Below are 15016 nucleotides of genomic sequence, written 5' to 3'. Positions count from 1 at the left end.
ATAAATGATGTAAGAAATGGGCTTGTTCGCCAACTTTTAGTATTGGTAATGGTATTTTTTGGTTAGGTTGTTTTTGTTTGCTCGTTTGATTTTGTTTTCTTGTTTTGTTTGGTTTCCTTTTTACATTTAGTCAAGTTATGACTAAATGATTTAACATCGAGGGGGGAATCAAGACGAGGGTCGTGGTGTATGTGTGTCTGTCTGTGCGTGCGTGTGTGTGTGTGTGTGTGTGTGTGTGTGTGTGTGTGTGTGTGTAGAGCGATTCAGACTAAACTACTGGACCGATCTTTATGAAATTTGACATGAGAGTTCCTGGGTATGAAATCCCCATACGTTTTTTTCATTTTTTTTGATAAATGTCTTTGATGACGTCATATCCGGCTTTTCGTGAAAGTTGAGGCGGCACTGTCACGCCCTCATTTTTCAACGAAATTGATTGAAATTTTGGTCAAGCAATATTCGACGAAGCCCGGATTTCGGTATTGCATTTCAGCTTGGTGGCTTAAAAATTAATTAATGACTTTGGTCATTAAAAATCTGAAAATTGTAAAAAAAAATAAAAATTTATAAAACGATCCAAATTTACGTTCATCTTATTCTCCATCATTTTCTGATTCCAAAAACATATAAATATGTTATATTTGGATTAAAAACAAGCTCTGAAAATTAAATATATAAAAATTATTATCAAAATTAAATTGTTGAAATCAATTTAAAAACACTTTCATCTTATTCCTTGTCGGTTCCTGATTCCAAAAACATATAGATATGATATGTTTGGATTAAAAACACGCTCAGAAAGTTAAAACAAAGAGAGGTACAGAAAAGCGTGCTATCCTTCTTAGCGCAACTACTACCCCGCTCTTCTTGTCAATTTCACTGCCTATGCCGTGAGCGGTGGACTACGAGTATAGTTACGGTCTTGCTGCGTTGCATTGCGTTCAGTTTCATTCTGTGACTTCGACAGCTACTTGACTAAATGTTGTATTTTAGCCTTACGCGACTTGTTATTGTTTGACTAGGAGGTTGAGGTTGTAAGATTCTTTGTTTGCTTTAAATCTGTATTTGTCCTTTGTATTTTTTCTGTGTACCAAAGATAAATGCATTAAAAGAAAAAAGAAAAAAAGAAAAAAAGCTTTAGTAAAACCGGCAGAAGAAACTAATGATGTTCTCACAACCATTTTCTTCTTTATTTGGTGTTTAACGTCGTTTTCAACCACGAAGGTTATATTGCGACGGGGAAAGGGGGGAGATGGGATAGAGCCACTTGTCAATTGTTTCTTGTTCACAAAAGCACTAATCATAAATTTGCTCCAGGGGCTTGCAACGTAGTACAATAATTCGGTGCAACTGAATTTCACGCACTTTTGAATTTCACGCTATGAATTTCTCGCATTTCTTAACACATGAATTTCACGCAGGTTTCCAGTTAAAATCTCTCCTTACTTGTCATTTGAATTTCACGCACACGCATGCACACGCATGCACGTAACCCACCTGCATCGGTGTGTTCGTGAGTGAGTCCCGTGTACAGACGCGTGAATACAAATCACAATTCAGCAAGACACGAATACATGGGAAATCCGTGGGAGTTTATACGTCACGACGGTTCGCTCACAACTCACAAATCACAATTCAGTTCAACTACACGGCTCATTTCGCCATGGCACAGCAAGAGACGAGCATCACGATAACAACAACCAACAGGGGAAATCCGGCAATTCTCAGCCGTGGGAGTTTATACGTCAAGGACCGTGAAACCAAGAAATCAAAGACATGGCGTTGTTCGATACGTGGATGTCCAGCGCGATTGAAAACAAGTCTCGACTTCAAGGACCCGATTTACTCAAATGAGCACAATCATGAACTAAACACAGAGAAAGACATTTCCGTCTCCAAGGTGAATTGAGACTCATCATCGGTCACGAGCAACTCTATCTCATATACACACACCCCAACGCATACACTATACATGCGTGATTTTCAAAAGCTCACATGCGTGAATTTCAAAAGCTCACATGCGTGAAATTCAAACCACCAAATGCGGGAAAATCAAATGCGGGAAGACGAAAACATTTTTCAAATGCGTGAAATTCAAATGCACCCCAATAATTATATTACCTTACTGGGAGAATGCAAGTTTTCAGTACAAAGGACTTAACATTTCTTACATACTGCTTGACAAAAATCTTTACAAAAGTTGACTATATTCTATACAAGAAACACTTAACAGGGGTAAAAAGAGAAACAGAATCCGTTAAAGTAAGTTACAGAACCGCGCTCCTAGCAGTTCTCTAACTTGAAATGCATACACATGCCCACTCCCACCCACAAGCTTTCGTGAAAGAGGTTAGAATTTTCTCCTGTGTTGCTGTCGCTAACACATCCCACATCAGCCGGTATTGCGAACTTTTGACCTGTGTTGCTCTCGCATAACACATCTCGAACAGACGAGGTAAGCTTTTCATCTGCGTTACTGAGGCGTACCAAACATACGGTTATTGCTGTAGTAAACTGCAATGTACTGCATGTTACGGGTCACTGAAACGCAAGCCCAACGATGAAGCTCGCAATCGGAAAGCAGCCAACGCAGATCAAGTTACTGTCGGAGAACGCACATGTTGTTGTTTTGCTTTCAGGCGAGTGACCTTGGCCTTGCCTAATTTGCATGCGCAGGGGAGAACACCAATCGATGACAGAGTATTCTTCTCTGGCATTCAAGACGCTTCTCGGTAAAAGCTAACTGTTGTCAATTGTAAAGCATTCAATTTTCATTTGGGCAAAGTGCTTCCATACTGTGACTAGACCGTGTTCAGTCTTCCGTACGGACCGTTGCTTCGCACCAGCGAGCCTCTTCGCGCACGCACTGTGTACACGCAGCAGTCATGTGACTAGCATTGTAAACATTTGAGGTCATGTGATTTGCGTCAAACTGGTTGGATCGAGTTGGAACGAGTGGGTGTCAGCTGTACCTGTGGTCAGGACAAATTTTCTGAGGTCAACCTGAACTCGTAAGGACAAGATCATTTCGGTAAGACGTTTGTAAACACACTTAACTGTTGGTGTGTTTAATTGACAGCGAGGATACCCCCGTTCTCGGGGTTGTTTTGGTGAAAGCAGAGGGTCCCCTGCTTGGGCGTTGTTGATGATAAAATGGCTCCGCAAACTGTGTTGGGCCTTTCCCTTCGTTTGTTTACGTTTGACAAAGGCTGCTTGGTTTCCCAATAGCCTTACTTTATACCTTCTGTATTTGCTTATACTACGCATGTTACGTTGTTTGTTATGTGTGGAATGAGGGGGGTTTCTCTGACCCATTTCCTGCCTGGTCGCGTTTCTTTCAGCAAGATGCTCGCTCAGTTTATGCGCAGAGTTACAGTTTGGCTTGCACGTAGGCAGTTGGCTCGCGAAATACGGGAGTCTCGGCAAGTCCTGTTAATGCTTCAGGCACTGAGTGATTGTCAAATCCCTGATAACTAATGAAAGTGAATCTCACTTTAGATTGCCCGATACTTGAATTGAAAGCCCAGAGCGGCAGTGTTTAAAACGGCGGCAACAGCAGAAAGTTTTGTTGAAGTGAAGACAGCTTGTTTTGATTATGAAAATGATATGGCTGATGCAATGCTTTGACGTTTATGCTATTTTTTACATTTACAGTATTTATTTATCCTTGGGACGTCTTCGATCACTGACTTCAGTACTTGTTGATGAGAATGTAGTCCTGGATGTTATTCACCAGCTCCGGACTTGAAAAACTTTCAGCTTACATACAATGTCTCCCGCACAGACTGTTAATTAGCCTAATGTTATGTTTTGGTTTTGAAAGTTTACTCAGATATAGTACTAGATGTTCTTCTTCTTCTTCTGCGTTCGTGGACTGAAACTCCCACGTGCACTCGTGGTTTGCACGAGTGGAATTTTACGTGTATGACGGTTTTTACCCCGCCATTTAGGCAGCCATACGCCGCTTTCGGAGGAAGCATGCTGGGTATTTTCGTGTTTCTATAACCCACCGAACTCTGACATGGATTACAGGATCTTTTTCGTGCGCACATGGTCTTGTGCTTGCGTGTACACACGGGGGTGTTCGGACACCGAGGAGAGTCTGCACACAAAGTTGACTCTGAGAAATAAATCTCTCGCCGAACGTGGGGACGAACTCACGCTGACAGCGGCCAACTGGATACAAATCCAGCGCGCTACCGACTGAGCTACATCCCCGCCCCGTACTAGATGTTCAAAATAATACTCTACTTATAGGTTTAAAATGTGTGCGTGCACATCAGTAAACCTTATCGCAGGTGTTTGATGAAGAAATGGAGAGACTCATTCATTTTTTTTTCTTCAAACTAATGTGATTGGGTGGAAGGAGGAGGAAGCTAATGAGGTATTAGGTAGGTGAATGTATTCAGTCACCTAGTAGTAGTAGACCCCGAAGTAAGGAGAACACCATGTGGGTGCCTCTCTAGTGTCTTGCACTGAACGAAAAACCTTTCCTCTCGTTTTGACTTCACAATCGTGTAGAGAATGATACTGATAGACAAGAGTTCACTGGCACAGACCGACAAATCATTTGATGCAAAATTGAACTCTAGAAAACCATGACTGTAGGTTCACATTTCTCTTTATTTCCTGTTAAATTCAAAGGATCACGGACAGAGCGCATTTACGATCTACAGGTGGCTGGACATGTACATGTGCATATCAAAATTTAACAGAACAGATAATGACATTAGACAAAACACAAAGCGATCGGCAAAACTTGCACGATCGAGACACGAATGACAGAAAAATCATTATTTACACATTAACATGCTTCCATTTGAAACTTCGAGGTCTTCATCGGGGATTGACGCCCGACAAAAGCTACGCTCCGTCGGGCTTCAATTAGACTTTGGGAGGGCGTCAATCCGCGATGAAGACCGAGAAGTTTCAAATGGAAGCATGTTAATGTTATTGTAATTCAATCTGACGACGATCTCTTTCCTGCTTTCAGAATTGGTTCTGTTCTGTTCACACACTACTTTCAGTCCACCTACCTGCAAGGGTCAAGCCCCAAGAAATATGTCTCTGTATTCCTATCGTATCACTCTGCTCCTGTTTTGTTTTCTTTCACACACATTTTTCCTTCTTTTTTGACGGGTTTCTGGACACCAAACTCTGAAACAAATTCTTTCATCACAAAAGCGATCTTTGGAATTGACTGACGTAGTCCGGAAGAATTCATGCATCAACTTACGTCACGTATTCGACGTCATCACTTCGCATACCTTATGGTCTCGGTATTTCGTTGGCCTTCATATTTCCTACTTGTAAAATGACCCTCAAAGCTAACCGAGACTAGTCAGGCGGTATCCATGCGCCTCCCCAGCAGGTTGTTAAAGGATTTTTTAGCGAGTGGCTATTGACAATTAGTCACCGGTAATTTTTAATGGGTTGGGGCATTCTGACCAATCACAGGATCTGTTTCATTAAAACGCAAACTTGATTGAATTACTATATGAATTAGTAGCCAGTTTTGCACTTGGCTACACTAATAAAAGCTGCACAAACTTTAACATGTAAAAAATTGGACGTTGGTTTACTTAATGACGTTAAACGAAAGCTGACAGGAGATATGTATGTGTAATTCTTGCAATTTGTCAAGGTTAATTTTTTTCTATACATGTGCAAGATTACATATATATATATGTAACTATGCGTTTACATTGCGCACACAGCACATTTGTTACCTGATGCAGTGATGACCCTGTCACATAACCTGCAGGTATCTAGTACAGTAGAGAATGGTGAAGCCATATAAAGGCACACAACAACAAAAAAAAGTGTGGTTACGGTAACATAGCCCCCAAAAATAGGGTAGGAAGGTAGGCAATCACTTTTTTTTTAAAACTTTTTTTTTCTAATGTGTACAAATTAAACCTACTTGACAGGGAAATAAGTGTGCGACTCGAGCGTTTTCGCTTTCATTGCGTTTTCTGCACTGTTTTTTTTTTTTTTGACAAATGTAATAAAAAGTTATAGGGTCGGCCCCTAAAAATAGGATAGGTCGGGTTACCGTAACCACACCTATTTTTTTTAGGCCTAAAGTATAGGATTTTACCATAGCAGGTCTGAATCTGACCGCCTTTTGCCTTTCCTGCTCTCAGTCCCTGTCAGAGTGATAAAGGAGATGGAAGATAGCCAGCGACCTGCCAGGGGCAATATAGGGCATTCAGCAGGGGTAGTGCACATCCCCCTTTCCCTAAACATTTTTCTTACCTGCAGCCTAAGACCATCCTACCTCTGTACCTACTTCTAATTATTTTTGTTTGGGCTGTGCCAGAAGGTTGCTGGCTCCTCTGTAGCTCAGAATCTACTGTTGCATTCTGATATATATATATCTGTTAATTCTTGAGGAATTGATTTTGGGGTACTTGTTTCTTTCAGTGTTTTTGTAGAAAGTGAACAGATTTGAAAAGATGGGGAGTGGTTGCGATTAGTTAGCAAGCCGAGTCAATGTTTAAAGGAAATAACAAGTTGTTTGTCTTTGTCTGTTTGGTAGATGTCAACTAAAATCTCACCTCTAAAAGTAAAACCTTGTAAGTTGTATATCGAATCATACCGAAAGTAAAGTGAAACGGAGAGTAAATGCATTCTTGCAACCTATACTTTTACTCAAATTACTGTCTTCTAACCCTAGACTGCTGCTATGTTTGACTTACTCATCAGATTTCTGGGGGAAAAGTATCCACAACATTCTCTCTTGCTGAGCTGATTAAGCTAAAACCTAATCCAAACACAGATACTCTGTAGACTGCTTACATTCCAAAATTCAGAATCAAATTCAAGAATTATAGGTTAATGGAACGTTTATTATTGACAAAACAAAACATTACATTACCTCGCTGGCATTTTGAAAGCAAATTACATCCACGCTTCTAAGATAAGTTCATTATTTGTATAAAAATTGTTTGTCTACTTGAAAAAACCCAGTTGGTTGACGTACTGATAAATGTCACGTTTTGTTTTGTCAATAATAAACGTTCCACTTCCATTAAAGGCACAGTATGCCTCCCGTAAACCATCACAGATACTGTCAGGCTTTTACACACAGAACACACACCTTTCCATTTGAACGCTCACCGAACGGGAACATCCTCGGTGCCCAACTCATCGCTTGAGAACATCCTAGGTGCCCTCCGTAAAGAGCGAGCAATTTTCAAAGATTTAATTTTGCGGATTGTCTCCTCTCAAATTCGGACCGTGGTGCGTTTGGGCGCTAGACCTAACTTTTAAAATCTAAATAATAAATTGACAGCTTGTTACACAAACATTCTTAAATCATAAAAGAATTCTTTTTGTCATCAAGACAAGATCAGTACAATTCGAAGTTTTGAAAGTTTGAAAAAAGAAAAGCCCGGAAGCAGGGTCACGCAAGCTCTTGGTTCTCGTAGCAGACGACGGTTTATGCCTATCGCCAGTTCCTCGGAACAGTCAAAAACCATCGCTAGAGTTCTTGTGAATCATAGCCGTTTGTTTCGTATAGATTCAGAGGTACATAATAACGTGCTATTGCAGATAAGCTTACAGTGAGTCGCATTCAAATTACAAACTGACGACTACATTGTGAAAAAAGGAAACTGGATCACAAGGGTTCGCAATGGCTCATGGGTAAGATAAACCACGCAAAAAGGAATTCTTTGAAAATTGCTCGCTCTTTACGGAGGGCACCTAGGATGTTCTCAAGCGATGAGTGTTTAAATGAAAGGGTGTTTGTACTGTGTGTAAAAGCCTGACAGTATCTGTGATGGTTTACGGGAGGCTTACTGTGCCTTTAACCTACAATTTTTTGTGTTTTGATGCAATAAACTACTGTTAATTGAGCTGACAAAGAGTGCTGTGACAAGGACCAAAAACTATGCTGCACACAGAAACACTTATGGACCTCCCCCCCCCCCCCCCCCCCAAAAAAAAAGTGATTGCTGTGAACAGCTGGGGGGGGGGGGGGGTAGGTTCACATGCAGCCAACTGTTTGTGTCTGCTGTTTCAGTGTGTGTGACTGAAAACGATTTTTGGCTGGTAGGTCTTGTTTAAAACAAACACCACACATCTGTGCATAGGCTTTCGACACTGAAGCTGCAAGTGTGTGTGCATTCTTTCCAGTTTTTGAGCGGATGTGTTGTTGTTCTGCTTTTCTTTTTTGTGTGTTTTTGGTACCGGATGGCAAAAACTGTAGACTAATTTGTTATCAGTGGTAGTGTAGGTGGTACAAAGGGAGAAAGTAATTTAGAAAATCATCCCTGTAACATTCAATACAAAACTGTAAAGTTCGTGCCCCTCATAATTTTAGGCATGGGGTACAACTACAAATACCCCTAAGTTTTCTCAGTAAGAGGCATGATACCTCTAAATATTTTGAGGATGTAGCGCTCAGTAGCAGGGATGGCCAAATCCCAAAATTTTAACTCGCCAGCCGGGCGAGTAACTGCAAGAGAGTCACTAGCCCGCCAGAAATGTCACTGGCCCGGTGCATACCAAAGTTGCTCCATCTGATTTGAAACTCTGTATTAAAACCAAAAATGTTGCATTTGACCAGAATTTTCACTGGCCTGGATTTTAATTTTTATGTCATGGGTTTTATCCCTGTTAGTGTTGTGTCCTGAAAAAGCATGCTTGCGAAGAAATTGCTTCAGATAAGTCAGTGCAGCACTATCTGAAAGGAACTTGATCATGCTGTGTTTTTGAAAACTTCAAGATAGTTGAAGGTAAATTAAAGTTAAGTTTCTTCTCCCACTTCTAGGGTAAGTACAATATGTAGTATTTGACCATATGGTTGTCTTTGCAGCTGATTAGTAAAGTTCAAAACTTTGTGAGTCAATCTTAAAAGTATAATGAATAACGTACTAATCCAGTGGCAAACCCCAAACATATCAAAGCGAAAAGTGAAAGTTCCATTTAAACAATGATTGATCAAAAGTTTATGAATTTGGCATGGGTAGAATTACCATCATGGAGCCTATTATTCAGGAGTGAGCGCGGTTTACATGGGTCAAAACCTAGTTCTGAGAAAACAAAACAAAACACGCAAACTATTTGATAAAATAACTCCCCTGTTTTAAGTGTTTAAAATGACATGTGGCTGAATATGCTGTTGAGTGCCAGCTTAATTTTCATCATGGGGGGTCTTTAAAATTCTTTCAAATAAATGTATCCAAAAAATATAGGCCTTATTTGGGGATTTTTGACAGTGACACTTTTGCCTACCATACTTCTGTGTCCTTGTGATAATGCAGACCACAAAACCAGTCTCTATATTTAGATCATTGAATAATTCATGCCTTACATGAACTGCCTTTCCAACCCAGCACAGCCCTGATGCTCGCATCACAAATCTGTTATTTGACAATTTGTGTTTTTTTTTTTTAACTGTGTCAGACGGCCTTATCTGAAATTAGATACCGGAACACAATGACATTAACCTCCTTTGTTTGCAGGTCACTGTTCTGAGTTCTAACCCAGTATCAATTATCATAAAATATCTGATTAAAAATCTGGATCACTCTTATTCTTAAAACATTGGAGGGTTTGCACAGCGTTTTGCCTCTAAACATAAAACTTAAAAGGTTCACATTTTTACTGCCATAAACAAAATGTAGCCTTTTCCGATTAACGGAATTACTTTAGATTTACCCTTCTCCTTTTGTTATGCTGTAAGGATTTATTACTTTTTGTGTGAAAATAAGAACTTATTTTCTATACAAATAGTCTTGTGTTTTGTGTGTGTGCATTTTGACCCTCTGTGTCAGCTATGCACAGCAGTATACTTCTGGTGCCAATTTTAAAGGCTGGTTGTTCATTTACAGTGTTAAATTAAACAGTTTCATGACACTGAGCAGGTCAATATTTGTAAATTGTGCAAGTTTATTGTTTTAGACTTTAGGTTTATACAATGGATTATGCTCATCTGATGGACTCATTAAAAAAAAATAAAAGTGTAATTACACGATGATAATTTTGCATTGTGAAAATGAGTCAGTATCACACTGCTCTTATTGTAATATTGCCCTTACCCTAGATCTTGTTTGATTGTCCGTAAGCAAAAGGTCCCAGTTAAAAAAATTAAATAAAAACAGGCAGCGAATGCCTTTTACTGCGCAGTTGAATCAGGTAAGTGGGTCATTACGTGGCGAAAATAATGCAGTCATTCATGACATGATTTCAAGCTAAAAAAAAAAATAGAAAGAAAAAAAAAGAACACATAAATGACACTAATCATTTGAAGTGTTATTATGGTGTCCGCTTGCCAGACAAAAACTCAACCCTGGTGAGCAGGCGTAAATGGTCTGACATTGATTCTGACAGCGACACCTCTAGAAGTCTGTACAATGAAATCATGCAAGCACACCTACACCCCTAGAAACGCTACAAAGCACAAGCAAATATTATATGACATTGTTGCTGTTCAGCCAATTTTATTGCTGAATGGAAATCTTGCCAAAGTTTGTGTGTGTGTGTGTGTGGGGGGGGTGGAATAAAATGAGATGGATAAGAAAAGGGTATGTGAAGTGGCTTCTTGAATACAAAACATTTGCATTGCGTGGGTGAAATCGTGGGACCTCGTTGCCATGGTACCCCACCTCTACCGACCCCTAGGCCCCAGGTTGTAACCCTCCCCCCTCGGGCTTAACTGCTCCGCCCCTGGATATTTTTTTAAACTCAACAAGTGCAATAAAAATTTCATTTTACACTTCATAGTTTTGGGTACGCAGGACAAGTGCACAGAGGTGGCAATTTATTTCAGCGTGCACAATCCTCACTATCAGTATTTACACACATAGGTGAGAGTATTCTTTTAACCAGACGCAGGACTTTCCCCCAGTCTGCATTCTTTCCCAGGCAGGCGTGCAATCTTATAGCACTACAGTGTGTCAGCAGCCACAGTATTTTTCCACAGTAGCTGGCCTACTGTCCTAATTCCCTGTACCTTCAAGCTGTTCCTGTCTTGTCATTCTGAGTGCCTGTGAGTAGACTTGAAGGGATTTTTCTTGGCGTGGTTTTGTTGTCACTGTCAAGAATTTGACTGTTGTCAAGAGTTTGACTGTTACTCTGCTGGATAAGTAGTGTGTGGGTTTTATGTTGGTGGATCCCAAAAGCTCAAGAACCAGCGTTGTTCGGTGAAAGGTCGGAAGGACAAATAGTGACAAAACAAAAACAGCTGCGATAACAATTATTTGCCCTAAAATACTTCTCAAGTCTCTGAGATTGACCCATGAATTGTGTGACAAGTCAGCGAGCTGTGCAGAAGATAATCAAGACAATTTTTCTTGTTTCAGAAATGAGCGAGATGAAAAGCGAAGTGGACGAGGACGGGCAGTTGACAACTGAGATGTCTCGCTCAGAGACCCTGGTCCTGTCCGACCCACCGGCACCGGAAGCAGACGCACAAGAAGAGCCCCTAAGTAGTCCAGTGTCTCCGCAACACGGCGCAGAAACGCCACGTCTACCATCGTCTGCATCATCGTCACAACTACAGTTGCCCGGCCGGTCTCGGCCCGGCACACCCCTCCTAGCACCCTTGGACCTGACGCGGTGTGAGACCCCCCTCCTGGCCCACCCCCTCAACCTGTCTCAGATGGACATGCGTTTCATCTCCGTGCAGGACATCTCGGAGATGGAGACGCCCTTCCTCCCCGTCCCTCCCCTCCCCGACTCCCCCACAGAAACCCCCCTGTTGCCACCCCTCCCTCTGTTGACTGGCTATCCTGCGGTGCCTGGCGTTGGGGACTGGTCAGATAACGGTATTCACAGCTGTCTGTCCAGCGCTAGCTGTTTAGCCAGCGCTATGTCCACGCCTATGATGACAAGAAAGTTCAGGTCGAATGACTCGGACACCGGCACGGACTTGCTTCCGGTGTGTCGGATCTGTCAGTTGCCGGGCGACAAGGAGGACTTTCTGTTTTCACCATGTCGCTGCTCAGGGACCATGATGTTCGTGCATTACCTTTGCCTTCTGGTGAGATGTTTTTGAGTACTTGGTTAGCGGCAGTGTGGGGTATTCGTGACTTTTGGTGGGACGGCAGGAAATCTTAAATTGGGGGATTCCACTGTACTTCGTTAGTGGAGTTGTGAATTGTTTATGTTATTGTTAGGGATCTCAATCAGGACTCCCTATTGCTGGTTTCAGTTTGAGTGCATGCCTAGATCAGCCTGTTGAATATGTAGCATTTTGTGAAACCGACTGTATATTGCATTTGAAAAAGGAACAGGACGTGTAGAGATAGGTTGGGTCTTCAGATCAGATGGAAATTATTTTAAAGTTGCTGCTTATCTAAAAAAAAAATCTAGAAGCCGTTAAATTGAAATTGGTACGTTGATCAGTTCAGAGAAAAAAGCTTTTTAATGCATAATGTATAGCTGTTAACTTATTGAGGTTATGCTTTTTTGTGTGTTTCAGAAATGGATCGAAATCTCAACTCGTAAGACGAAAAGGCCACCCAAATGTGAACTGTGCCACTTCCAGTATATTCGCCATAAGCGTTTCAAGGTAATTATGCATTTCTTGATTCTTTTGGTAAACAAAAATCCGATTTGAATTTTACCCACCGGCCTGTGGCCATCTCCACTGCTACCTTTACCCGTCTTTGACAACACCTTGTTTCCTCTTATCATTGCAGCTAACCGTTCCTTTCATTTCCACATCATGGGGATATCCTCAGAGAAACATCAAAAGCAGGCTGCTTCACACAAAGTGGAACTTTATCCGGTGATTCGGCTAAAGTCGCGAGAGAGTTTGCCCCCCCTGAATCGCCAGTTGCTGACAGCCGATCTCCGCAGACATTGTTTGCCCGGTTGTGTGTGCAAGCATTTGTCGGAGATGTTCGGTGATTGAGGCGAGCGAACCTGGTGCCTACACAAGTTCATCACATGTCTTTTGCCATCTGTACCTTGGTATCTTTCTCGGTATCCGTATCGAAAGGTACTTTTTTGTACTTTTCTCGTGTTGTACACCTCTTGTTTGTTGGTTTACCGTCGTCGATCCGTTTCAGCCTATGGTGTAACAAAGCTTGATGCAAGTGACTGAGTTGTCTTTCTTTATTCTCTTTCTTGTGAGTTTTGTTTGTTCAACTCTGCAGACTTACGAGAGGTACTCAAGTTAGAGAAAACTTTTTTTGGCCAAGATAGTTGCTGGATTTTTTTTCATTGGAAAAGTTTTTCACAAACGTGCATAGTAATGTCAAAAGTCTAAAAAATGTATTTAAATTTGAAAGAAAAAGTCACAAACGTGTATGGCAATTTGAAAGAGAAGTCACTCACGTGTATGGCAATGTGAAAGGAAAAAGTCACAAGCGAGCATGGTGATAAGAAAGAATAGTGACAAACTTGAGACACTAGTCAAGCTCTGCTGCACCCTTGGCCCACTGTTTTAGTAGTGTTGCAACCTAAGCCAAACTGAATATAAACGTCTCTTTTTCAGTTCCACCACTGGCGGTTCCCTCGCGTGTCGAGTCGAGACAAGTGCCTGCACACGGTGTTCTTCATCAACCTGATCATCATGATGAGCTGTGCGGTGGCCACCATCCTCTGCTTCCTCTCCGACAAGGGGCACCTGCAGGAGTTGCCACGCGGCGGTGCTGATCTGACAGCAGATAAGCAGGTAAATGGCGCTCAACTTACTACACTGTGTGATGGGCACAGTAGCCTAGTGGATAAGACGCCGGCCTCCCAAGTGGAAGGTTGTGGGTTTGAATCCCAAACGCTGCTGGTGGGTTAAAGGTGGGAATTTTTCCGATCTACCAGGTCAGCGTATGTGCAGACCTGCTTGTGCCTTATACCCCTTCGTATGTACATGGAAGCACAAGACCTAGTGCACACGAAAAAGATCCTGTTATCCATGTCAGAGTTTGATGGGTTATACAACTTATAGAAACATGTAAATACCAAGTGTGCATCCCCTGAAAGCTGCGTATGGGCGTCTAAATGGGGTAAATCGGTCATACATGTAAAAACCCGCTGTGTAACACGTCCGGACGCATTTTTGCTGCAGGTCAACCAAGCATGCACACACGCAGGCAAATACATTTATATTCATTTACTTACTTAAGGTAGTTCACTGGACCCGTTAAATATAATTTGGTTTCTCCCAAAAGTTGGTTATTTTTTAGGTTCGATCTGTCTGCTATGCATTCAGCATAAAAAAAATATAGGGTAGTGGGTTCGTTTCGGAGCTATGAGTCTCGGAAGACAGTGCCCGTTTTGAATTTTGGACCGAAAAATCGAAAAAGGGGTATGTTTTGAAAACGGCCAATTACACAAACATCTGCATAGGAATAGTCATTCAAAAAATATCACCCAAAGCAGCAATGGGCAGGTAACGAAGTGCACTGGTAAACGAAAATGTTGCGCATACTCAAACTTTGTGACGTCACGTCTTTTGCCAGAGTTTATTTTAAATTTGTTCCTCATGTTGAGGTATTTTATTGCTGGTAGCCTGGAAATAAATTACGATTTGATGAGATGGTTTGTAAACGCAAGAGCGATCAAAACGGCATTAAAAAAACCAAAAAAAACGACAGGTTGGTAGTGTTTTTAGGGGGGGTTCACTCCCTTGATTAACCCCACCCTTTGCACTATTACTGTCCAGTGTGCCTCAGAAAAATGTGTCACGATAATGTAAAGGGCTGTTGTCCGATCATTTGTCTCAGATATATGAGCCAACTAAATTATGTTTTTAAAAACCACTGTTACATATGACCTCTGTTGAAAGTCAAAGGTCACCGCAACTTTGAAAGGCCACAAGTCCGATTCAAATGTAATAAAAACGCCAATCAAAAGGTGGAGGTCACTTGTTTGATACAAGTGTAATAATAAAAATTAATAATCAAGGCTTGGTTTATAATTTTGCTTAATAGTGCGTACTGTTATTTGTTACGGTTTGAAGGCTGGGAGTTTTTGAGGGTGGAATTAAAGCAATTTTTCGCCTTATGGGCCCCTTATGCCTCGAAGGACTTCAATTATTGTATTATCTGCTGCCAGCGTA

The 15016-nt window shown here is 41.4% G+C and overlaps 1 protein-coding gene across 2 annotated transcripts in view; it reads left to right on the top strand.

Annotated features, from left to right (window-relative positions):
* The window catches only part of LOC138967233 (E3 ubiquitin-protein ligase MARCHF4-like), a 28902-nt gene that overhangs the window by 5102 nt on the left and 8784 nt on the right, over positions 1-15016 (top strand). The window contains exons 1-4 of one of the 2 annotated variants that reach the window (XM_070339754.1): positions 2700-3031; positions 11313-11992; positions 12434-12523; positions 13454-13633. In XM_070339754.1, coding sequence (XP_070195855.1) covers positions 11315-11992; positions 12434-12523; positions 13454-13633 — 948 coding nt within the window. In that variant the 5' untranslated portion in view covers positions 2700-3031; positions 11313-11314. Of the gene's footprint in view, positions 1-2699; positions 3032-11312; positions 11993-12433; positions 12524-13453; positions 13634-15016 lie in introns of those variants that run through there. The other variant, XM_070339755.1, reaches the window with a different exon arrangement.

This window comes from Littorina saxatilis, linkage group LG5 (assembly GCF_037325665.1).
Source record: "Littorina saxatilis isolate snail1 linkage group LG5, US_GU_Lsax_2.0, whole genome shotgun sequence".
Taxonomy (NCBI): Eukaryota; Metazoa; Mollusca; class Gastropoda; order Littorinimorpha; family Littorinidae; genus Littorina; species Littorina saxatilis.
Note: the sequence above shows the minus strand (reverse complement) of the source record. Positions and strands in the feature narration are given on the sequence as shown.